The 26,427-nt window shown below is 46.7% G+C and overlaps 1 protein-coding gene across 5 annotated transcripts in view; it reads left to right on the forward strand.

The window, feature by feature from the left end:
* Window positions 1-25,551, forward strand: part of LOC146358174 (gap junction gamma-1 protein-like) — a 45,119-nt gene extending 19,568 nt beyond the window's left edge. Inside the window, exons 1-4 of one of the 5 annotated variants that reach the window (XM_084804745.1) lie at window positions 14,410-15,116; window positions 22,537-22,671; window positions 22,794-23,682; window positions 24,694-25,551. In XM_084804745.1, coding sequence (XP_084660871.1) covers window positions 22,800-23,682; window positions 24,694-24,701 — 891 coding nt within the window. In that variant the 5' untranslated portion in view covers window positions 14,410-15,116; window positions 22,537-22,671; window positions 22,794-22,799 and the 3' untranslated portion in view covers window positions 24,702-25,551. Of the gene's footprint in view, window positions 1-14,409; window positions 15,117-15,253; window positions 15,318-22,536; window positions 23,683-24,693 lie in introns of those variants that run through there. The other 4 variants (XM_084804736.1, XM_084804719.1, XM_084804709.1 and 1 more) reach the window with 4 other exon arrangements.
* The last annotated feature ends 876 nt before the right edge of the window (window positions 25,552-26,427 follow it).

A 26,427-nucleotide genomic window follows, 5' to 3' on the forward strand; every position in this document is an offset into this window, starting at 1 on the left:
AGCCATCCTGCAAAATGTAAAATGCCCACTTAATTTGCTCATCAGGATATAAGCTCTGAAGGGCACAATCCCATGCATATCTAGACAGAAAAAAGTCCTACAACTCCCAGCATTCCCCAGCCAGCATGCATAGGATTGCATCCTAAAATGCTTTCTTTGAAGATTTTTTATAAACTACTTCGTTATTAAATTTTTAAAAATACAACAAATCTTAATGATCGATAAATGAACTGTCCAGCCTACTCTCCAGTTTCTGATAGTAATCAGTTCCCCTGTGGTGGTGAGACCTGTACAGAGCATTCAAAGCGTTACTCATGTGTATTTATCTCCCCTTCTACCCTGCCCTTTCTCCAGTGACATAGGGCAATGTAGAGCAAGATTTTTCTTGCCACCCCCATTTTATCTTGACAACAGCCCTGTACCCTAATTTAGGCTGAGAGTGAATGACCGGCTCAAGGTCACCCAGTGGAGGAGGACCCCGCAGCTCAGTGGTAGAATACATGCTTTGCATGCAAAAGTTCCCAAGCTGGACCCCCACCATTTCCAAATTAGGCTGGAAAAGATCCCTGTCTGAAACCCTGGAGTTTACAGTGGGTGTACAGACAATACTGACTTAGATGGACCAATGGTCTGACAAAGGGCGGATTTGCATGTACTGAGAAGACACCATGGGGGAATTCCCCTGTGGGGCTTCTTGTTGCTGCTGTAGCTGCCATTTTGAATATTCAATCTGTGGTAGGCGCACGCCGTAGCTTGTTATTTGTTGCAAACCCAGGGAGGGTGAGTTGTTGGGGTAGTTGACAAGCCACCTGCAACCCTAAAACTGCACATGGGTTCTGGGTGACTTGTCAAGCACCCCAACAACCACCCTCGTTGGGTTCGCACATAATGACAAGCTATGGCACACCCCACCGAAGCTTGAATATTCAAAATGGCGGCCACAGCAGTGACAAGAAGTCCCACAGGGAAATTCCCCTACAGTGGCTTCTTGTTGCATGCAAGCCCAGTCAGTGTTACAACAGCTTCCTCTACTCCATTCACAGGATTGCTCAGTTCATCTCCAGCCCAGTGGTGTTGTGCAGCTAGGGCTTACAGGGTTGCAGCACCCGCACTGTTTGATTAGCAGGGACACCGCTGCCACCACCACCACCCAATTCTCTGTACCCTCTGAGCTGGGCTGGGGGGAAATGGATTTTCCCAACAATACATTGTTCCCTGTTGTAATGGAAAGTATTCTGGGGTAGCTTGGTCTTGAATGGACAATTAAGACTCATTAACTTTATCAAAGACCTGGTGGAGATTATCTTTTTATATGGATCAACACTGCTGCCTGAATTTTTGGAGTCTTCTGGGTGTGGCTGTGGGGAATATCGTGATGAGCACCTGAACTTCCAAACTGACTGCTATGCCTCTGCTCTAGCATTCCAACCACTTCACACTCATGGACATATTGTTGATAACAGAGGTATTTGGAATAATTTGTATTTATTTCCTAACAATCTTTACCACTCATATCTTTTTAACTGCAACATCATCGTGATTCAAATATGTTCCAAGGAACAATTCTGGAAGTGATTCCGACATCTAGCTTGAATGGGAATAGTTAATTCCCAGCCCTATATAGGAGGGGTCGGGAACTCACCAAATGATGCTGGACTTTAACTCTCATTTATGTATGTATTTATTTAAAACATTTCTATCCTGCTCTATATCATTAAGATCTCAGGGCATACAGATAAAATCCATGTAAACAATATAAAACAATTCAACACCTAAAAACATATTAAACTATTAAACAAGCTAAAACCAGTTAAAATCTAAAAACAGTTAAAACAATGTGCTAAGGAATGCATTTAGCCCTCAAAGGCTTTGGTAAAAGGCACGTTTTTACTTGGTGCCGAAACAAAACCAATGTCGGCGCCAATTGGGCCTCCAAGGGGAGAGCATTCCACAACTGGGGTGCCACAGCAGAGAAGGCCCTCTCCCATGTGACACCATAGTGTATGTCTCATACTGGTGGGATGCAAAGGAGAGCCTCTCCAACAGATCTCAGTTCTCGGGCAGGCATATATAGCGAGAGGCGCTCCCTCCAAGCCGCTTAGGGTTTTAAATGTCATCACCAAAACCTTGAATTCCGACTGGAAGCGTATTGGCAGCCAGTGCAATTCCTTTAAAACTGGTGTTACATGGTTTTTATGAGGTGTTCCGATCAGCAGTCTAGCTGCTGCATTTTGCACTAGCTGCAACTTCCGAGTCGTATTCAAGGGCAGCCCCACATAAAGTGTATTGCAGTAGTCTAATTGAGAAGTTACCAGCGCATGTACTACTGTGGCTAAGTTAACTCTGTTCAGGAAAGGCGGTAGCTGGCAGAATAGCTGAAAGCTGGCCCCAAGTACTCCGGGCCACGGAGTCCAGCTGGGGCTCCAGCAACAGGGATGGATCTAGGAGTACTCCCAAGCTATGCACCTGCTCCTTCAGGGGGAGTGCAACCCCGTCCAGGACAGGTCACTTACCCAATTCCCAGATTCAGGAACCACCAATCCACGGAACTTCCATCTTGTCAGGATTCAGCTTCAGTTTATTGGCCCTCATCCAGCCCATTATAGCCTCCAGGCCCTGGTCCAGCACCTTCACCACTTCAGCCGACTCTGACAACAAGGAGAAATAGAGCTGAGTATCATCATGGTGACACCCCATCCCAAAACTCCTAATGACCTCTCCCAAAGGCTTCATATAGATGTTGAACAGCATGGGGGGTAGAACCCTGTGGCACCCCACAGCTTAAAAGCCATGGGCTAGAACAGGAATCCCCCAATACCACTCTCTGGAATCGGCCCTGCAGGTAGGAGCAGAACCACTGTAACACAGTGCCCCAACTTCCATCCTGCAGAGCCGATCCAGTAAGACACCATGATCAATGGTGTTAAAAGCCGCTGAGAGATCCAGGAAGATCAACAGGGTAGCGCTCCCCCTCCCCTGTCTTTCACCCGGAGTAACCCGGAGTAGGTCGTCAGTCAGAGCAACCAAGGCCGTTTCAGTGCCGTACCATGGCCTGAAACCAGACTGAAATGGGTCTAGATAATCAGTGTCCTCCAAGAACGTCTGAAGCTGCCCAGCCACCACATGCTCAAGCACCTTGCCCCAAAAGGGGATATTGGCAATGGGGCAATAGTTCTCACACCCCTCTGGGTCCAGGGGGGCCTCTTCAGGAGAGGGCGCACTACAGCCTCTTCCAAGGCAGCAGGAACCACCCCCTGACAGAGTGAAGCATTTACCACTCCCTGGATCCACCCTTGCTAGATCGTATAAGCCAAGATGGGCAAGGGTCAAGCTTGCATGTGGTGGGCTGGACTGAGTCAGACTGCAACAACTGATCCCAGGAAACACAACCAGATGGAACACTGGACACCTCCCCAGACTCCGCGATAACTGTGGCGTCAAGTTCTGAGTGAATATTAACTCTCATGAGCCCTAGCCAGTATGGCCAGTGGTTGGGGATGATGGGGGTTTTAGTCCAACAACATCTGGAGAGCCACAGATTTCCTACTCCTGGCATATAGGCTACAAAAAAAGTTAGGATTCTATATTCCAAAGTGCTGATTTTATCCATTAATAGGATGTTGAGATGACCTATTATTGCAAGCATTTTAAACAGTCAAAAGATGTTCTGTCTAAGAGACTGAAGCTAGGGGAAAATTTAACAATCGTGCTTCTATGAAACTTAATCCATGAAATTTAATGCTACACAAATAAATAAGAATCAGGCTACATCTATGGTGCCACAGCTTGAATCTGTTCTTGCTAAGGATGTCCCTGCTGTGTTCTTGCTGAGAATACTTTAGGGAGCAATCCTATGCATGTTTAGACACAAAAAATGTCCTACAATTCTGGATGGAGGGATGCTGGGAGTTGTAGGACTTTTTTCTGTCTAAACTTGCATAGGATTGTGCCCTTAAGGGTGTGATGGCACACTGGACTCTGGAAAGACTGTGATTGGATTTGCTTGTACTAGTTGTCTACACATATTACAAAACAGAAGTCATTTTAAAACTGAGTTGTTGTTGTTCAGTCGTTAAGTCGTGTCTGACTCTTCATGACCCCATGGACCATAGCATGCCAGGCCCTCCTGTCCTCTGCTCTCTCCCAGAGCATGCTCAAGTTCATATTCATTGCATCGGTGATGCTATCTAGCCATCTCATCCTCTGCTGTCCCCTTCTCCTTTTGCCTTCAATCTTTCCCAGCATCAGGGTCTTTTCCAGGGAGTTTTCTCTTCGCATTAGGTGGCCAAAATATTTGAGCTTCGGCTTCAGTATCTGTCCTTCCAATGAGCACTCAGGGTTCATTTCCTTTAGGATTGACTGATTTGACCTCCTTGCAGTCCAGGGGACTCGTAAGAGTCTTCTCCAGCAACACAGTTTGAAAGCATCGATTCTTCGGCGCTCAGCCTTCCTTTAGTCCAGCTCTCACAGCCATACATTACTACTGGGAAAACCATAGCTTTGATTATACGCACCTTTGTCGGCAAGGTGATGTCTCTGCTTCTTACTATGCTGTCTAGGTTTGCCATAGTTTTCCTCCCAAGGAGCGTCTTTTAATTTCATGGCTACAGTCACCATCTGCGGTGATCTTGGAGCCCAAGGAAATAAAATCTGTCACTGCTTCCATTTCTTCCCCTCCTATATGCCAGGAAGTGATGGGGCCAGATGCCATGATCTTCGTTTTTTTAATGTTGAGTTTCAAACCAGCTTTTGCACTCTCCACTTTCACCCTCAACAGGAGGCTCTTTAGATCCTTTTCGCTTTCTGCCATTAGGGTGGTATCGTCTGCGTATTTGAGGTTGTTGATCATTCTCTTGGCAATCTTAATTCCGACCTGTGATTCCTCCAACCCGGCGTTTCTCATGATGTACTCTGCAGATAAGTTAAATAAGCAGGGCGACAATATGCAGTTTTGTCGTACTCCTTTCCTGATTTTGAACCAATCGGTTGTTCCATGTCCAGTTCTTACTGTTGCGTCTTGACCTTCATACAGGTTTGTCAGGAGACAGGTAAGGTGGTCTGGTACCCCCATCTCTTTCAGAATTTGCCAGAGTTTGTTGTGATCCACACAATCAAAGGCTTTAGCGTAGTCAGTGAAGCAGAAATAGACGTTTTTCTGGAATTCTCTTGCTTTCTCCATGATCCAGAGGTTGGCGATTTGATCTCTAGTTCCTCTGCCTCTTCGAAACCCAGCAGGTACTTCCGGTAGTTCTTGGTTCACATACTGCTGAAGCCTAGCTTGTAGGATTTTGAGCATACCCTTGCTGGCATGTGAAATGAGCGCAACTGTACGGTAGTTTGAACACTCTTTGGTGTTGCCCTTCTTTGGAACTGGAATGTAAACTGACCTTTTCCAGTCTTGTGGCCATTGTTGAGTGTTCCAAATTTGTTGGCATATTGAGTGCAGCACTTTAACAGCATCGTCTTTTAGGAGTTTAAATAGCTGAGCTGGAATACTGTCATCTCCGCTAGCTTTGTTGTTAGTAATGCTTCCTAAGGCCCACTTGACTTCACTCTCTTAAAACTGAGTGGATCTAGTCAATGTGGGGTGGGGGTTTCATTTGCATTATAGTTGCAGGAAATGCAAAAAAGCTCTTTTCAGATAGCATGCGAAAGCACCTTTGTAGTGGCAATGAAATGCAAAATGGTACTGTGTGCATTAGAAAGGTGATGAGATTCCAGAAATCCTTTATGGACAATAGGCTTGTTTGGTTCTCACAGCCTGTGAATGAATGATTCAGAATCCTGTGCATATTTACTCAGAAGTGGGTGGATGGGATTGCAGCCTCAATTTTATTAGAAAATCTCAGAGTGCAAATAATCATGGTTTAGAGCTCCAAGCTGGGAAGGGCAATGACAGCTGTATGTAACCTTAGCAAACGTCAGAGTTCACAAAAAAAGTTTCCTGCAATAAACTACGCCTGCATCAGTGGAGGCATTCAACCATCCTTGTCAGGGAAAATGAGCTGTGACCATTTTATTGTTATTTGTTGAGTATCTATGAGGGCAGTAGGCTTTACAATGGTAATATAAAAACCTGGCCCTCCCCCTGACATTGCAATCTAAATAGCTAAATACAAAAGTGTGGAAAAAGGAGAGGAATCAAGCCATTACCAAAGGAAAAATCAAACAAACTGTCTCAAAAATGCTAAAAAAAAAAAATACCGTTGAAGGAACTTGTTGATGATTTATCAATAAGCTCCAACAAAACAAACAAGAATCCCAAACCAATATGAACAAAAATTTGTAGTGCCTTTGAAATGCTGTTAAAAGTTTACAAGTATACATTCAATTTTTTTCCATCTTTTTTTTGATACTTAAACATGCTTCTCCACTTTGGCAACCTAATGCTGCCCTGTGTTACCTTTAAAAACAACCACTGTAATTTCATGCATGGTTTACATGGATGTCTTACTACAGAGTAAATCCCATTGCACTCAGTAAGTGTGTTTAGGATTGTGCAGGTATAGGACCACCTCTGCTTCTCAACAAAGGCATACTAGTTTTCTTGGAAAGCAGAGGACGTCTTTTGCTTTATAGCTCCCTTAAATAATCAAGTGTGTTTGCTGCTGTGATTCAAATAACAGTGCTCTAAGGCAGTGGTCCCCAAAGTGGGGTGCATGCAAGCTGATCCATTGGGGTGCACAAATTCACCTGATAATTGAGCAGCCTCCTGCTGCCCAGACATGCTGCCACTGTGTGCAATGATGGCGGCAGCAGGATGGGACGGGAGCGGAGAGGGAAGCTCCATGGCATTTCTCTCTCGGCTCCAGCCTATCCTGCCTCGGCCACTGAGAGCAACTGTGCCAGTCTCTGCCAGGCACGGCAGAGGAAGGCACAGTTGCTTGCTCCGCCGCAGCACTGGCACAGCTGCCCTCCTGCTCCAAATTTGCTGGCCTTTTCTGTGATGACAAGTGGCTGTCAGTAGTATGCTACCTAGGAGATATTTTTGAAAAAATAAACACACTTAGAATCATAGAATAGTAGGGTTGGAAGGGGCCTACAAGACCATCGTGTCCAACCCCCTGCTCAATGCAGGAATCCAAGTCAGAGCATCCCTGACAGATGGCTGTCCAGCCTCGTCTTGAAGGCCTCCAGTGTGGGAGAGCCCACCACCTCCCTAGGGAATTGGTTCCATTGTCGTATTGCTCTAAAAGTCAGGAAGTTTTTCCTGATGTTCAGCCGGAATCTGGCTTCCTGTAACTTGAGCCCATTATTCCGTGTCCTGCACTCTGGGATGATCGAGAAGAGATCCTGGCCTTCCTCTCTGTGACAACCTTTCAAGTACATTAAGAGCGCTATCATATCTCCCCTCAGTTTTCTCTTCTCAAGGCTAAACATGCCCAGTTCTTTCAATCTCTCTTCATAGGGCTTTGTTTCCAGTCCCCTGATCATCTTTGTTGCCCTCCTCTGAACCCTCTCCAGTTTGTCTGCATCCTTCTTCAAGTGTGGTGCCCAGAACTGGACACAGTACTCCAGATGCGGCCTAACCAGTGCAAAGTAGAGGGGGACTGGTACTTTTTCCTAGGATTTGGAAGCTATGCTTCTATTAATGCAGCCCAAAAGAGCATTTGCCTTTTTTGCAGCCACATCACATTGTTGGCTCATATTCAGCTTTTGATCGACAACAATTCCAAGATCCTTCTCGCTTGTAGTGTTGTTGAGCCATGTATCCCCCATCTTGTAACTGTTCCATTTGGTTCCTTTTTTCCTAGGTGCAGAACTTGGCATTTATCCCTATGAAATGTCATTCTGTTGTTTTCTGCCCAGCGCTCCAGTCTATCAAGATCACTTTGAATTTTGTTTCTGTCTTCCAAAGTATTCGCTATCCCGCCCAATTTTGTGTCATCTGCAGATTATATCAGCATTCCCTGCACCTCCTCCTCTAAGTCATTAATAAAAATGTTGAAGAGCACTGGGCCCAGGACTGAGCCCTGCAGTACCCCGCTCGTTACCTCACCCCAGTTTGAGAAGAGCCCATTGATAAGCACTCTTATCAACTGAAGTCCGATTCTGTAGCCAACTGTGGATCCACTGGATCATTGTTTCATCTAGCCTACTTTGAGCTAGTTTGCTCATCAGGATATCATGGAGCACTTTGTCGAAAGCTTTGCTGAAGTTGAAGTATATGATGTCCACAGCATTCCCACAGTCCACAAGGGAGGTTATCAAAAAATGAGATCAGATTCGTCTGGCAGGATTTGTTCTTGACAAATCCATGTTGGCTTCGAGTAATCACTGCATGGTTTTCAAGGTGCTTACAGACCGATTGCTTTATAATCCGCTCCAGAATTTTCCCAGGGATTGCTGTCAGACTGACTGGTCTGTAGTTCCCAGGTTCCTCCTTTATACCCTTTTTGAAGATAGGGACAACATTAGCCCTCCTCCAGTCATCTGACACTTCCCCCATCCTCCATGATTTCTCAAAGAGAATAGACAGTGGTTCTGAGAGTTCTTCTGCCAGTTCCTTTATTACTCTAGCGTGCAGTTCATCTGGCCCTGGAGATCTGAACTCATTCAAAGTAATTAGGTGTTCCTTGACCATATGCCTATTGATCTCAAGCTGCAATCCTGCCCCTTCAGCCTGTACTTCGCCTTTGCCAGGGGGGTCATAGACCCTCTTTTGGGAGATGACTGAACCAAAGTAGGAATTGAGCACCTCTACCTTTTCTTTGTCATCTGTTATTGTTTTGCCATCCTTATTTAATAGCTGAACCACCATTTCTTTCCTCTGTCTTTTACTATGCACGTAGCTGAAGAAAGCTTTTTTGTGCTTTTAGCATCCCTAGCCAACCTCAGCTCATTCTCAGCTTTAGCCTTCCTGACGCCATCCTTGCAATTCTGTGCTACCTGCCTGTACTCTTCCTTTGTTGCTTGGCCTTCTTTCCACTTCCTATGTGTGTACTTTTTTGTGTTCGGGTCATCTCTTAGCTTTTTGTGAAGCCACATGGGCTTCTTCTGTTGTCTTCCACCTTTTTATCTTGTTTGTAATTGTGCCTTCAGAATTTCCTTTTTTTTTTTTTTAACTCCCACCCATCTTGGACTCCTTTTCTTGTTAGAATTGCTTGCCTTTGGACCTTACTTATCATTGTTCTGAGTTTATTAAAATCAGCTTTCCTAAAATCCAGGGTACAGGTTTGGCTACACTCAGCTTTTGCTTTCTTTAGAACCATGAACTCAAGTATAACATGGTCACTTTCCCCCAGAGTTCCTGTAACTGTTACTTCATCCACTAAGTCATCTCTGTTGGTTAGGATCAAGTCAAGGATAGCCGATCCTCTAGTTCCTTCCTCTACTTTTTATAGGAGGAAGTTATCTGCCACACAAGTCAGGAATTTCCTGGAGGGGCCATGTTTTGCAGAATTTGTCTCCCAACAAATATCAGGGAAATTGAAGTCCCCCATTACTGCTACATCATGCTTCCTTGAAACATTGGCTATTTGCTTTTCAAAAGTTTCGTCCTTGTCTTCTCCTTGATTGGGTGGCCGGTAGTAGACTCCGACCACCATGTTCCTTTTATTCTTTGCTGCATTTATTTTAACCCAGATGCTCTCGATGGGGCTACCAAGCTCATCCTCCTGTATTTCTGTGCAGAGGTAAGTATTTTTACATATAGTGCAACCCCACCTCCCTTTCTGTTCCTCCTGTTCTTTTTGAACAAGTTATATCCTTCAATTGCTGTATTCCAGCCATGAGAGTCATCCCACCAAGTCTTAGTTACACCTATCAAGTCATAATTTCCCTCCTGTATTAAGAGTTCAAGTTAATTCTGTCTGTTTCCCATACTCTGGGCATCAGTATATAGACATTGAAGACCATGTGCTTCATGGTCTGGCTTTCTTCCTACATGTTTCTGAAGACTATTATTGGGCGCTATTAGAGCTGTTCTCTCCGTTGCGGTGCATGAGCCTTCGTCCATTGTTACCCCCAACTTTATGTCTCCCTTCCCCGTAGGATTCAGTTTAAAGCCCTCCTGATAAAGTTCTTCATGCTGTGGCCAAACACATCCTTCCCAGTCTTTGTGAGGTGCAACCCATCCCTTGCCAACAGTCCATCTTCCAGGAAGTATAGCCCGTGGTCCCAGAACCCAAATCTGTCCCAGAATCCAAATCTCTCTCGTCAGCACCACCTTCGTAGCCAGTCATTCACCTGGAGTATTTTTCTTTCCCTTTCTATCCCTCTTCTAACTACTGGAAGGATGGATGAGAAAACTATCTGGGTCCCAAAGTACTTGAGTTTCCTTCCCAAAGCTTCAAAGTCTGACAGGATTTCTTCGTAGCTCCGCTTGGCGGTATCATTTGTTCCCACATGGATGAGAAGAAAGGGATACCTGTCAGTGGGCTTTATGAGTGCAGGCAACCCTTCAGTCACATCTCTAATCCGTCCTCTTGGGAGACAGCATACCTGGTGAGTCCGAGGGTCTTCGTGACATACTTGGGTTTTGATCCCATGCTGCAAGGAGTCTCCTACTACTACTCTTCTTGTAGCTGTAGGCTTTGGTTTCTATAGGCCTGTCCCTTCTTAACTTAATCTGTCTCTTCAAGGTAAAGGTGATGTTTTAACAATGACTGAGAATGTATCTGCTTCTTGAAAGAAACTCGTGATATGGAGAATTTTGAAAATGGATATTTGGAAATGTTTCCATGGGTATGTGATTTTATGGCTGAAAACAATGTAAGTGTGTCACCTATAAAAACTTTCATATCTGCACACTTAAAAACGGCGGAAAATTGTATTTTCTAACCTGTTTTAAAATCTTTAAGACAAAGAGTTTTCAGTGGGTTTTGAACCCATTTGTTAAAAATATAAAAATGCAACACCTTCCAATTAGTTTGCAAGAACGACTGATTGACATCAGGGAAGATGGAAGTTTACCAGCTGAATTTCAACAAAAACCTTTGCATTATTGGTGGATGGGATTGAAAAATGAGCATCATGATTTAGTAAGCGCAGCCAATGATGCACTTCCTCCATTTGGATCTACGTATCGTTGCGAGGTGTCTTTTTCAGCTATGACAGTCATTAAAACTAAATATCAAAATAAACTGAACTTAGAACCAGTTCTTTGGATTGCTGTATCACAAAGTGCTAAACCAAGATTTTCAAAAATAATGAAGCATCTTCAATCACATTGCTCTCACTTAAAATACTGTTTTTTTAGTGAGAGCAAAAAGGGGGTTTATACCATTAATAAATAAAATAAATTATTTTTAAAATATGGTTTATTTCACCTTTATCTCATTCTTTTTAATTTTTATTTTTTGTATATGTTTTATAATGTACATATTAGTACAGCAGTACATGTATATAATTTTTACAAATATACATATACTGGGGGTGCATGCTCAAAATCTTTTACTGATAGGGGTGTGCCATCAAAACAATTTGGAGACCACTGCTCCAAAGCAGTGCTGCATTCATTTCATATACTTCTATAGCCAAAGATCTCTGGGTGGTTCACAAAAATTGTTCATGTTTGAATTAAGGAAAGGAGACCTTCATATGCTGAACTATACTTCTGCATTTTTAAAAAAAGCATTGTATTTTTCCAGGCCACTGTGAGGCAACAGTTTGCCTAACTTACACATTTTCATGGAAAAGTCCAAACTGGCAGACAGAGGTTTGAATTTTAAATTTGTCTGCTTGTGCGGGAGAGGGGGAGGAAGGGGAGAAGGCAGCCCTTGAACATGAATATGGTAACATAATGGAAAATGGAGATATTTTAGTTTGAAATGTACCTTCTACTTCGCAAAGTTCACTTTCTCAGGGTCTCATGGGGGAAGGGAAGGACGGAGGGCAAAGTTACTCTAAGGCTAAACACAGATCCAAATTCATTTGGGAGTCAGCCACACTGACTTTTTCTTCTGCATGGAGCTTGCTTCTGAGCAAATATGCATAGGATTGCACTTGCACCTGTAATCATGCCTTTTCAGCTGGTGTGTGTGTGTGTGTTGCTGATTGCCTAAATTGAAAAGACTGCCTAAAGGCAGAAACAGAGACTACTTTAAATCTGTCTAGCAGCTATATCTTTTTTCTTTTCATTTTTACTCTAGAGTAGGTGAAGGAGGCCCAAGCCAGATCGTAAAAGTCCCCATCCCTAACAGCATGGGGTGTGCCTACTCTAGAGTAAAAACAAAAATATGTAGCCACTAGATACAATTTATAGTAATGTCTGACCTGGCCCTACGTATCTTGCAGAGCAGAACACTCATTAGCTCAGAAGATTAGTTATCCTTGCTTTGATCACAGCCTGACCATAGAAGTGTGTGGGCCTTATACAGTATGGCAAAGATAAGTGGCTGAAGGGTCAGATTGGACTGCTCCAAGCATCCATGATCTGGCAGGGGTCTGGATATCCTTTCAAATTCCTGAGTTGTGTGCATGGCAGCCTGAGGCCCTCTTTGCTGCTCACATGCCCTTTCTTTGGCACCCTGATATTGCTGCCCCTACATATCAGGTTCCTGGATGACCACTGTGCCTGCTCAGCCCTTTTGTGAATACAACTGTGGTCCCTTCCAAGAGGGTCCTGGATGAATTTGAGGGAACATGGGTAAATTACTCAAACCTCCATACATGCTTAAAGTTTACTAATTCTCTGAGAGAGCAGCTTGTCAACCTGCCTGGTCTTTGGAGGGGTTGCTTCTGGTGGTTCCACATGGACCTATGGCCGTGCTGGGGTCCACTAGGAAAAGACATGGTGGCCTCCTTCCTGTGGAATTCCCTGCCTGTGTAGGTCAGGCAGGTGCCAACAGTGTGTTGCTTTGAACACCTGAAGACATTGTTATTTCAAGAGGCCTTCCCTGAGTGACCAGCTGAAGTTTATGAAGTTCAGAATCTGTTCTTTTAAAATGTTTTAATTATGGGGTTTCAGTCTTTTATCTTGTTCACCTTAATTTTTGATGTGGAGCGGTATATAAATATTGTAAATAAATAAATGTTAAGTAACCAGTGGTTAATTTTAAAAGGGAATGGTTTCAGAGTTGTTGTTGTTGTTCAGTCGTTCAGTCGTGTCCGACTCTTCGTGACCCCATGGACCATAGCACGCCAGGCCTTCCTGTCCTGCGCTCTCTCCCGGAGTGTGCTCAAGTTCATATTCATTGCATCCGTGATGCTATCTAGCCATCTCATCCTCTGCCGTCCCCTTCTCCTTTTGCCTTCAGTCTTTCCCAGCATCAGGGTCTTTTCCAGGGAGTTTTCTCTTCGCATTAGGTGGCCAAAATATTGGAGCTTCAGCTTCAGTATCTGTCCTTCCAATGAGCAGTCAGGGTTGATTTCCTTTAGGATGGACTGATTTGACCTCCTTGCAGTCCAGGGGACTCGTAAGAGTCTTCTCCAGCACCACAGTTCGAAAGCATCAATTCTTCGGCGCTCAGCCTTCCTTATAGTCCAGCTCTCACAGCCATACATTACTACTGGGAAAACCATAGCTTTGATTAGACGGACCTTTGTCGGCAAGGTGATGTCTCTGCTTCTTACTATGCTGTCTAGGTGTGCCATAGCTTTCCTCCCAAGGAGCAAGCGTCTTTTAATTTCATGGCTACAGTCACCGTCTGCGGTGATCTTGGAGCCCAAGAAAGTAAAATCTGTCACTGCTTCCATTTCTTCCCCTTCTATATGCCAGGAAGTGATAGGGCCAGATGCCATGATCTTCGTTTTTTTAATGTTGAGTTTCAAACCAGCTTTTGCACTCTCCTCTTTCACCCTCAACAAGAGGCTCTTGAGATCCTCTTCGCTTTCTGCCATTAGGGTGGTATCGTCTGCATATCGGAGGTTGTTGATAATTCTCCCGGCAATCTTAATTCCGACCTCTGATTCATCCAACCCGGCATTTCTCATGATGTACTCTGCATATAAGTTAAATAAGCAGGGTGACAATATGCAGCAAGGCTGCAATCCTATACTCACTTATCTAGGAGTAAGCCCTATTGAACTCATTGAGATTTACTACTGAGTAGATATGTAGAGAATTGCACTGTAAATCAGCTTGGAATTGTTGTTCAGTCGTGCCCGACTCTTCGTGACCCCATGGGCCATAGCACGCCAGGCCTTCCTGTCCTGCGCTCTCTCCCGGAGTGTGGTCATGTACAGCTTGGAATCCTTGCCCCTGAATCTCACCTGTTATCTGTGAGAAACTGTTGCAACCGCTGGAAGGAAATACACTGTCCATGCTCAGAACGACGTTTATTATTTCACATCCTTCCGAACCGAACTCCGGATTTGAAATACAGAGGCTGAACTCTGTCCCAAATTAACTCCTGCAACCAGCCCGCGTTTTTCGTCCAAATTCCTCTTCCTCCGGAGCAGGGAATCGGTGGGAGGGGCAAAACACGCGACCGTTGCAACCCGAGCAGCGCTTTTGCGGCAATGTTCGCCCTTCGCGATGCGTGCAAGGAACGCGCCTGCCTGCAGTCCGAAAGGCTCGCTTATTCCTTGGCGGGCGGTCAGGGAAGCGGCTGGCGCGCAATCCTCCGCTGGGACGCAAATCGGCCAGGGAAAGGCGGCGAGCAGAATGTCTCGAGCCACACCGCTGTGCGGCGGAACCTTCTCTTGCTCGTGTTTGTACAGGGAAAGGAATTCCAAGCTGGGGGGAGATGGAGAAACCACCCAGTCATTACAACGGCGATAAATTTGGCCCTCTGATTAATGTGATGGACTGACTTTCCCCTTCTTACTGCCATGGTGACTCCCTGTCATATGACTCTCCGCCAGGATAGTCATCACTTATTCCACTCCGGCGGGCTGCTGCTGTGATTCACATCCAGGGCCATCCGCACTCTGACTGTTCCAATCCCGTTCACGACTGCTTGGAAGCATTAAGGTGCAGTGAAGAAAGCGGAACCTCCGCCCGAGAAAAGGCGTGTGTGGATGAGGCCGCAGACTCTCCTCTTTCCTTCCCCGCCACCCGCCCGGGGATCGCAGCGAACTCGGGCACTCGCTGAGCGCGTATTTCTTCGCCGGGGGAGGACAGTTAGTTTTTCTTCCGCGGCGCCGCTAGACAGAGAAAGGAAGGCGGCCCGGGCGCGACCGCAGCAGCCCGGGGCTGGATCTGCACGTCGACGTGTAACACGCAGGCGAAGGCACGCGGTGTCTTTGCCTCCCGGATTCTCCCCGGCTGGAAGGGGCGGAGGGAAAGGGGGCGGGGGTCGCTCCCGAGGCGTGGCCGAAGGGGCGGGGGGCGGCGGCGACTGTCTAGGGCCCCTTTGTTCGGGCGGGCGGGAGAAGAGGGATTGCGGCAAGGCGGGAGTCTTTGTGAGGTCCGTCCGAGGAACGATCGCACGGTAAGTGGGGTGGCGGGGCGGCCTCTGCTTCCCTTGGCTGCTTGCTCCGTTGGGGGCGAGCCCCGATCCCAGCTCGCGCGGAGTCTTCGGAGATCCTCTGCCCATAATAGGGAGGCTGGGGGAGGTTGGCGGGTTTCATAGGGGGAGGAGGACAAGCAGATCCCGCAGAATCGCTTCATGGCGTGCCCCCCACCCCCATTCCTCTTTTTATGGGTGGGAGCGCTTTCAAAGCACCCCCTCTCGGTTAGGGGCGGGGAAAGAGGATTTAGAGTGGTTTCTCACGTTATGCATTTCGAGGAATTTGGTTTCTTTGTGCTATAATGCTACCCCTTTAGTCCATGAGCTGCTCATTGTTTCGGGCACTGAAAGCATAATGGTCTACCTGCCCGAGATCACACCCCTTTGACTCCGGATTTGATAACCATCCCGGGATTGTACAGTCACATACTCCTGGTATTACTTAGAATCTAAGCACGTACAAAGAAGGCGGGGGGGGGGATAATTTTTTAACCAAAAATAGCTGAGCCGTGTTAAGTGGTCTTGAGTATGTGCTCTTGAGATCAAGATCAGTTTTGAGTTTGTTTGGGGGCATGATTCAGGGATAAATAAGTACTTAGCCTAAGGGACGATAACATACCTTGGGCTCCAGGGCTGGCCATGATAAATTGAAGTGCCTTATGCGTTCTTGTGCCTGCATTATACAGGTATGTTTGTCAGGGAGCTGAAATTTGCCCAGGTCCCCAGGAAATATACACTACCAGGTAAATGGTGGTTCTAATGATGTGTAAAGTGGGAGATGGACATAGAGCTAGAGATCAAATCCCAACATGGCATTTGGTGTGTTTGGCTTAGTAATATTTACTAGGAAGGTCTTCCCTTCTCTTACGCTTTGGCAGAATTTGACCTGCAAATTGTTCTACTGCCCCAGAGTTCCAAGCACATGGTCAGGGTTGAAAGTTGAATGATCCTGAGCTGGGGGGTGAGGCAACCCCCCCCCCCTTAAGAGTTCTCGTAGCACTAGACCAGCCTTCCCTAACCTGGTGTCCTCCATATGTGTTAGGAGTACAATTCTCATTGACCCCCAGCCCACATGGCCACTAGGTATGATGGGAGTTGTAGTCCACCATATCTGGAGGCAGCAGGTTGTGGAAGTTTGCACTAGCACTGGTATTTTTAGAGGTGCCAAACTTAGTGTGTAACTGAGCGTGGCAATTATCTCTTTAATTATGGCTAACCAAGTATCTGAATGACTCTCGCTCAGATAGCAGAACTTTGGTCCTTGGTGTATTGTGCTCAGTGAAGGCCGTGAGCGGTCTTGTTGTGTTGCATAGCTGCTCTTTAAAGCTCCAAAGTGGAGTGGGGTTGAACCAACTATGGTGCTTCCTGAAAGGATGGGCCCAGACCCAACTGAGGTTTGGAGAGGGAGGAATTGAGGGGGGCAGTTTTCCCCAGACCCTTGTCATTCCTTCCGACTGCCCTGATCTCACTCCCTTTTAATATGGACTTGGGCAAGGAAGTTTTTGTAAACTGGAAGAATATGTCCCGCCTCATCCCCCTTTCTGGCTGTCATTGAATCACCTATTCTTACATAAGTGAGGGGGGCTAGTAGAGAATGTTATGGGTTAGTAACATTTTGTGGATTCCTTTATAGGGCTGATTTACATGGGCAGGTTCTGGGTGGTTACTGGTACCACGGTTACATCTTTCATCCCAGGTTGCCCCAAGAGAATAGTGGCTATTGAAGGTTACTACTCTGGTGAAGCATTCTGCCCCTTGCACCTGTAGACAATGCAAAGGGGTAGTTTGGGGTAGTGGTGTGTCTAGGCTGCCTTCACCTGTGTGCTAACTGTGCAGAGAGCCAGCTGGCGGCCCTGGATGGGGGAGCTTCAGACCTACATAGTATTCATTCCTCTCAGCCACAAGCAGCTGGACTGATTGCAAAACTTCCCCGTGAGCCCAGGTCTCCTGAAGGGTGAGGGAGGGTCTTTGGAGTGCATGTGCTTGCGTGTTTAAGAATGACTAAGGCACACTGTTCACACAAAGTGCATTTGTTAAACTAACGAAGTCTTGGAAGACTCTTAAACTGCTGTGCTATTCATGCTGAAGGCTGCTTCTCATATTACTTTTCTTTCTTTGAGGAATAGAGCTGTGTACAAAATACTCAGTCCAGTCTAACTGTGTGGAAATTGCTGTATTTCTTTTTATAATAGGAATTATAAAAAAAGTTATTTTTATAACTTGAAGCTTGTAAGATCTACTTTGTTTTCTTATTTTTTACTAGAACCCTGAGGCTCAACTGGAGCCTGGTGTAGAATTAAAGAATTCTTAGCCCTGTTTTGAGTACCAGAACTGAATGAAGCTCACAGTCCTTTTTCCACGCACAAATCCATTCCTGGTTTCCCCAAGCTTTCTTCATTTCAGGAGTATAATTTGGGGGTTGGGTAGGGGGAGTTATTTAGTTGCTGCTATTGTTAAACAGTTGGAGTCAGAAATCCTTGCCAATTTACACTGTTACAATTCACCCAGAGATCTACCAGCAGATGCAAAGCTAACGTTTGCCCACCCTTGCTTTAAAAGTATATGCGAGCAGCAAACAGGACAGGTTTGGGTTTTTGCTTGCATGTGTTTTTGAGGGACTTGTGATTAATTCTGCATGCACGTGGCCTTGATAACTGATATGTTATGAACGTGTGTTCTTAATTTGCTGCCTGTTCATGAGTACAACATGTAATGTAAAGGAGCTGAAGTGAGGCAGGAGCGTCTCTACAGAGGCGTAAAATACTTAACATGTTAGAAGTTGTACTGACTGTTACAGATCTTAGATTGGTGGCTGGACAGAAAATGTTCCTCTGTCATAGTTCTCTATGGAGGGAACACCCTAGATCTGGTCTCTGAGCCAGATTTGCCCCCTGATAAATGTACAGCCTGTCCCAGTTTAACCCCAATATACAAGCCTTTTAGTGAGCCTCATTATCCCAGAAGAATTCACATTCTCAGTTCACAAGTTATATTATCTCACGGTCAAGCAAGCCAGAGAGGGCAGAGAGGCAAAGAGGATACATCCTTGCCTTGAAACTGTGTTCTGCCTGCTGTCCCACACATCTGGTCACCCGTATTTATATTCTTTGATAAATATTTCTGGTAAGTTTATGCTCTGCCAAGCAACTTCTCTGATAGACATCTGGATTTCTGGTTATCTTGCCGTTTACTGCTTGTTATCTTCTTGACGGATACTGGCAAACAAGTTATGATATCCCTACATCCATATTTGGTTAACCAGCTGGATTTGGTGGCATATGAAATATGTGAAGCTGGCCAGTTTAGAATAGTCACATGCAACGGAAGGCAAATTTTGGCACAAGAAAAGCTGTGGTTGACCACATGCTTTCTTCAACAGGCGTTACTTTATTAATAAAACAAAATTTCCATTGTGGGGGTGGGGAAATCTAAATCTTGGAGTAAATGTGCCTTTGAACTCTGATTACGTTCAGATAACATCTTCTGGATAGCTGGTAGGGGTATTTATCCCCACAAGGCTGTTTTGCATGTTTCAGATTTGATCTTTTTTTTCTTTTCTTTTTTTAAAGGCAGGTAGCCCTGTGTCAGGAGTTTGGTCAACACCAATACATCAGTAGCTCAAAACCTCAATTTTTAAGACATTAAGGGTGCAATCTATTCATGTTTAGACAGAAAAAAAGTCCTACAACTCCCAGCATTCCCCAGCCAGCTATGGCTGGCTGGGAGTTGTAGACTGGCTGGGGAATGCTGGGTGTTGTAGGACTTTTTTTCTGCCTAAGCATGCACAGGATTGTGCCTTAACAGCACAATCATACTCATGTCTAGACAGAAGGCACTCCCATTGCTTTCAGTGGGACTTACTCCCAGGTAGGTATGCATCGATTGCAGCCTTATAACAGTCTTTGGAGCTTATGGTTATTTCCAAGAGCACAACAAACTTCTACAGTTTGTTTATATCAGGGGTGGGCAACGTCCAGGGGTCGGGGGCTGCATTGGAACCCACTGTGGGCAGTTCCCTGTTGCTGCCACACATGGCAGCACAGCTGCCTAGTTTGCTGTGGTGGCAAAAATTACCATGATTTGCTGTTGCCACAGTGGCAAATTCAGCAGCAGCAGAGGAACACAGCCTTGCTGCAAAAATGGCCATGGGGGTCTGCAAGTAGTCCACAGGCCACATGTTGCCTACCCCTGATGTTTATACATGTTATAGGAGTGGTTCCTTCCCTCCTCTTCTCAGGCTGCCCCTCTCTCTAGGAATGGGGCAAAGCGGATGTAGAGGAAGCAGAGCAAAGATAAACCTGGATATAGTCGCTTGACGACATCACGAACATGATCATCTGGGATGGTGGTGGTGGAAACCATATTATATACTCCTGTTATTAAAATGGGTCTGAATAGTGCACAAAGCGTGCTTCTCTTTGTATGAACTCCACCTCTGTGCCTTGGGGAGTGTTGTGTGCATGATGCTGAAATAGACAGACCCGGGAAGACCTGTGCTCTCACACTTGGTGATGGGAACAGGAAGCAGACCCTTCAGCCTTTACCCTGCACACGTTGAGCATGGACATGGTGCACACTTGTGCTGCTGCTGCCATGTGGCATCCACTGTGTGGGTGCCTCCTTGACTGAAGGATTCTTATTGTATGTGAGCACTGGAGTGTCACACCTGCCCCAGCGCACCAGGACGTGGCATCCATCCAAAGGTTAAGACAAGCTTCGGCGTTGACTCCCAGAGGCAGCTGCTCTTCCAACCTCCTGCACTGATCTCAGGGTGAAGTTGCTAGTGAAGGGGCATTCTGAAGAGGCAGGGGAGAAGACCTGCCGATAAGTGGCATTTTCACCTCCCTTCAGCTCTGCCATCGTGTGTGTATGTGTTTGTGTGTTCGTTGTGATATGTGTATGAGGTGAGTCAAGCTGAGCTGTGGCCTTTCAGGGAGAAGGCCTTCACTGTGGGCCAAATGAGACATTAGCAACGTGTCAGTTGGGGTGGCCAGCTTATGGCCTACAACTCCGAAAGGCCCCAGCTAGCATAGCCAATGGTGAGGGATTATGGGAGTTGTAGGCCCAAACATCTGGAGGGCCACAAGTTGCCCACCTGTGGTGTAAGTGCATCCCCTGGTACTGTGGAGGGAGGGAGCTAAAAGCAGTCATGGGGAGGGGGTTGGATTGGGTTCTGCCCCCTTCATTCCTGAGATAACATACAGGCACCTATTTGTGTCTGTGTCTTTCCCGTCAGCAGCTAATAGTAGTTCAGGGGGTGGAGGGGTGGGGATTTGCATCCAGACAATGTTTGGGGATGGGAAGATTAGTTCCTTCCTTTCCTCAGTGCCACAGCCCCAATCCAAATTGGGCCCTGAAGCTACCTACCTTTAGCCACAAAAACGTGTTAGGAGATGTGCATTTGCTTCTCTGACAGTCTAGTTTGACCCTGAGTTGACTTTTCAAGCTGGGCCTATGAGCTGTGAGAAAAGAGGTGGAAGGGGAGCCTGTCTTCAGAAACCTGCGTTGTGAGGCTGCTTTTGGGATGTGCAAGGACTGGGCTGTGAGGCATTGCCACCTATTTAACAATATGTGGTAGCAAAGTGTCAGGAATCCATGGCCAATCTTGAGTCTTCTGCCTTTTTACTTGTATAATCCAGGTGTCCACACAAACATGTATTTGTTGTCTACATGTTATGGTGTGGTGGGTCTGTACAAAAAATGGTTGGCATATACATCTTTAAAAGAGATTTGTGAAGCAGCCCTCAGTTGCCGCTCTCTGAGAAGGCTATATGGCAGGGGTAGGCAACTTGTGGGGGGATGATTGAACTTGTAGGCCAAACACCTGGAGGGCCACAAGTTGCCCAGCACTGCAGTATCTGGTGCTTAGTTGGGAGGCACCATGGAGGTTACTGCATCTAAAGCTCACTTTTTGGGGGTAGGGGGGACTTGAGCTATGCTTCACTCATGCCTGTGGATTTTGGGAAGCTTATTTTCATGATTAGATATATGAATGCTTGGAAAAAAACTGAAAAAGTTGGAGAAACCCCCATTTCCCTCCCTGAGAACTTTGTCCATTTGTCACGTGGAAACATTTGGAGTTGGGGGAGAATCTTAAACTTTTATGAAATATTTTCTCTCTTCATAATAAGGTTGAAGTGCTTAAAGGCAGGGTTTAAAAAATGTTTTAGCTTCCCTGTGCTTTCTCAACATGGTTTCTGATAACTATGTAAGACAATGTACAGTACTAGGTACTTAGAATTTCTTATACTGTAGAAATGGATAACTTTCTAATCTTCTCATCTTCTCATCTTTTGTAGCATGTGAAAGAAACTAATTTATCTTTGGAAATATAAGCACCAAATGCTTATGCAAGCTAACAAGTGAAAGCTTATTTCAATCCATTCAAACATTTTAAAGTCCATGGGGATAAAAATGAACACTCAGAATTGGAAGCTATTGATCTTTCTGAAACTGATTCTTACTTGAGAAAAGAAACTTGAGATGATAGTATTTTCAAGGATATATTATTTCTTCTTTAGATGACAGGAAATGGGTTTAATGTGGATAAATTTCATAAATATAAGAAACAGAGCAGTTTAATGTACTGTATTAATACATAGAGAGCAATCCTGTGCTCCCCACGGGAACAGCTGTAGGGCCACTAGATGTGGCAGAAGTACTGTCTTGCCAGCAGAAAGGGAGGTCTGCTGGTGGGACAGCACGTCTGCTACCAGAGGTGTCCCCCACCACTCCCAGACCAGGGGCATGTCAAAGGGGGCCATGGATCCACAAGGTTCTAAGTCCCCCTTTCCTTCTGGCATGCCCCAAACTACCTCCTCTCCCATTAATTCCCTTCCATTGACCGCAAAAAGAAGCTATAGGAGTCAGTAGGGCGGGGGGAGACACTCCCAGCCCAGTTGTGACGAGCCAGCAGGACTTTGGATGTGGCGGTGCTCTGCTGCGTAATCTCCCTACCATCCCCACCACAGGATTGCTCTGCCATGTGTTTTATACTCTTAAAGTCATAAAGTAAGTTGAGGTCTGATAAGAAAATAAGTATTTCAGTCCCCTCACCCCCTAAATTTCCCTGCTTTTCGTATATCAGAGGCAGGGACAGAAAAATACCAGCTGGGTTTTTCCATGACTTCAGACTTTGTGGAAATGATACGATGCATTTACTTGAGTTTAACCTTCTGCCTACTGTGTTTCTTGGCTGCAGGCCTGTGCTGAGCCAGGATGAGTTGGAGTTTCTTGACGCGCCTGCTGGAGGAGATCAACCAGCACTCGACCTTTGTGGGAAAGGTGTGGCTGACAGTTCTGATCGTCTTCCGCATTGTGTTGACTGCTGTGGGTGGTGAGTCCATCTACTATGACGAGCAGACCAAATTTGTGTGCAACACGCAGCAGCCCGGCTGTGAGAATGTCTGTTACGATGCTTTTGCACCCCTCTCGCACGTCCGTTTCTGGATCTTCCAGATCATCATGATCGCCACGCCCTCAGTGATGTACCTGGGCTTTGCCCTGCACCGGCTCTCGCGTCAGCCCCCTCGTAAGCGGCGAGCCCCTGTGGTGCGCCGCGGCGCCGCCCGTGACTACGAGGAGGCAGAGGACAACGGTGAGGAGGACCCCATGATCTTTGAGGAGGTGGAGCCCGAGAGAGAGGTGAAGGAGCCCGAGGGCCAGAAGCACGATGGCCGCCGGCGCATCAAGGACGATGGGCTGATGACGGCGTATGTGCTGCAACTGCTGTGCCGCACGGTGTTTGAGGTGGGCTTTCTGTTCGGGCAGTACGTGCTGTACCACTTCGAGGTTATCCCCTCGTATGTGTGCACCCGCAGCCCCTGCCCCCACACCGTGGACTGCTTTGTCTCTCGCCCCACCGAGAAAACCATCTTCCTCCTTATCATGTACGCTGTGAGCGGCCTTTGCCTGCTGCTCAATATCTGTGAGCTCTTCCACCTGGGCTTTGGCGGGATCCGGGACGCATTCCGTGGCCTTAACCAGGATGCTGGGGCGCCCCCCAAGCCCCACTACGGCCAGAAGGATCCCACTGCGCCACCCACCTACCATTCTCTCAAGAAGGAGCCCTCCAAGAGCCAGCTCAGCAAGGACAAACTGGCCTATGGCGGGGAGAGCTTGGCTGGCATGACTGCAGCCTCGGGCCTCCGGATCCACGAGGTGGAGCGACTGCGCAAGCACCTCAGGCTGGCACAGGAGCACCTGGAAATGGCTTTCCACTTGCAGCCGGAGGACACGGCCAGCCCCTCCCGCAGCAGCAGCCCCGGGTCGAATGGGCTGGCTGCAGAACAGAACCGTCTCAACTTGGCACACGAGAAGGAAGGTGCAGCCTGCGAGCGAGCTACAGGTATGCTGGGTCAGGAAGACGCTTTCCTTCGGAGCAGGGTGGGGAGCTCTTTCAGCCCAAGGCCAAATTCCATGCCAGAGGAGATCCTGGGGCGGGATTCCAGTGGTGGGCAGGGCCAAAGGCCAAGGGGCAGGGCCAAAAGTAGTCCCATACTGCAGCTTAAAGCTCTTACTGTGAGTAACTAACCCTTAGGAGAGGCATTTTGACCTTTTAGATCCAGGAAAACGCTGCTCAAAAGCTGGGAAACCACCAAGTGGTTGGGGGTAAGGGGGTGGGGCCAGGGGAGGGTGGGTGGCCATCAGGGGAACCCTGGAGGGCTGGGTTGAGCTCGCAGGCCTGAGGTTCCCCACCCCTGCTTTGGAGTCTGGCGCCATTCCAACCTGCACGGGGAACGTTTGCCACCCCGCCAGGTTCTTGTCTTGCTGATGCTGAACGTGGTTAAGATTAAAAGAGCTGCAAGAAAAGTGCAGTTGTTTTCTTTGGGCTCCGAGATGCTGGCTCCGTCAGCGAGCCCCATGAAAAATAGTTGCATCCAAGAGGGATCTGGTCAGGGATGCAGCCTTGGGCAGTGTGTGTGAGACAGCCAGAAAACAGGCTGGGCTAAAGCCAGCCAAGTGGCAATGCTAACGTTGGTGGCTGGCAGCCAGGTATGGTGAGCATTGAGGAAGGCAGAACTTGACACTCAGGGAGTGGTGGGTTGTGTGTGTGGATTTCCTGAAATGCATAAGTAATATGCACACCACGTTCTCTCCACATGGTGTGAATTGCTAGAACTGCTTCCGAATCTTCACAGATTCTGTCCGTGGGTGTTCTCCTGGTTTGCCATGGCTGATGCATGTAGATTCTGGCTTGAAGGAAAGATACATGGGAAGCTGGTGGGCCCCAGCAACAGAATTGGAGAGGGAGAGCGAGATCTCCAAGAGGGTGGCTAGTAAACCCAGGAAGTAATGCATGTGCAAGGGGATGAGGGGTTGGAGTGAGAAATTAACATGCGTTTCCTCCCTCTTCCAGGTCTCTGAAGCACTGGGCTGCTGCACAGAAGACAACAGGAAGCGCCTGTGAAGAATTGGCAGCATGTGAATGTGTGTTCCTAGCCTGAAGTTTGGAAACGCCCTGACAGAGGGGTGGGGTGGGGTAGGGGGATGTAAATGTCCTCTTGTTGGGTTGAGGGTGAGAGAAGGGGACAGATATGAGCCTCTATATGAGTCCCTGCCTCCCAAGGGTGGGAGGCTATAATGGGCCACCTTCAGAAATCTAGCTCTGTGTATGTATGTGTGCGCGCATCTTTTTTTTTAAAGGGTCTAAAAGGGAAACTTATTTTTTTACTTTTATACATGTTGTAAAGGTACTATTTTGTCTTGTCTACAGGACGTTCTGTCTTGTTTTTCTCTAGCAGCACTGGTTAGGTAGCAATATGGCAGCTACCTCTCCCCCCCTCCCCTTTTTCCTGTTGCAGTTTACTGTATATTTGTGGGATAGAGTCAGGGGAGAGACGAATAAGGTCCACAACTTCCCAGGTTTGTCTACACAGCCATACACAACCTGGCCTCTTTCCCTCTCCCTTGACACCAGAATACAGAGACAATTGGTGGTTGGGCCAAAGATAATTCTGCTACATTCCAAGATGCTGGCTTTTAGACAGCATCTGCCTTCCTGCCCTCTGTGGGGTGCTGGGCTGGGTTCCCTCCTGAATTGAAGCGGGACCACAGTTACATTTGGATCATCTCAGAGATCGACATGAAATGTGTTTGTATTTTTTGTATTTTTAAAAAAAAATAATTTACTGGAATAGTTATGAAACTGTTTTGCTGTTTTGTATAAATATATAAATATATATATTTGGTAAAAATCAGGATCGTTTTATAGGAATCCTGAGATCATGAGTCTTCTTTTTGCAGTGGAGGGGAGGAAAGTTTGCACAGTTACATGCCAATATGGTGCCTTGGTTGGCTTCTAAAAACCTCACTAACTGAGAGGTATGGAGAGGAGGTGGCTAGTCCCACCACCCTGTAATGCCATAGCTGCTTTATGAGGAGTCAGACGACGAGTCAAGTCACCACAGGACTGATGACCTCGCAGGGGTAGCAGTCTTATTGCCAGGCAACAGAGAAATGTTCCCTAGTCGACAATCACAACAGATGCTTCCTTCCTGGGAAGGAAGTGGGTGTTGGTTGAAAGGCAGAGTTTAAGGGCTGGGGGGCAGAGTGGGGAAGCCAAGGGGAATTGCCTGGAAGCTGTGTCTGTGGAGGGGGAGAAGGAAAGCTGGATGTAGTTCAGCCCTCAGTCTGATGCCTTGAGCAGGAGGCCCAAGCCAAGAACTCTGGGCCTGCCTGACGAGTCCTTTTGTGACCCCTCACAGGTAGCAACTCCTCAGCACCTTGAGCACCATTTTCTTGGTAGAAAGGGGCGGCACAAACCAAATAAATACATTCCACCTCTCTCCCCAGTCAGATCATTTCATTGTACCATCTCAGACTTCTCCACATAAAACATTTCCTAAACATTGGAAACCGAGCTTGTTTGAGAAAGTACTGACTTGGAACCTTCTCCTTGACTTCGTGTGTGTGCGCGCGTGCGCAAGCCGTCGAACATTTGTCTCCCTCACCAGCAGTCTGAAGCACATTACATGGGGTTTATGGCTCATCTGTTTTTGCTTTGAGGACCTGTACTGGAGATACCAAGGACTGAAACAGGAACCTTTACACAGCCAAACCATGTGCACTCTGCCTTTACGCTATGCAGCGT

This window comes from Heloderma suspectum, chromosome 1 (assembly GCF_057233095.1).
Source record: "Heloderma suspectum isolate Gila_16-S chromosome 1, 16-S_ref, whole genome shotgun sequence".
Taxonomy (NCBI): domain Eukaryota; kingdom Metazoa; phylum Chordata; class Lepidosauria; order Squamata; family Helodermatidae; genus Heloderma; species Heloderma suspectum.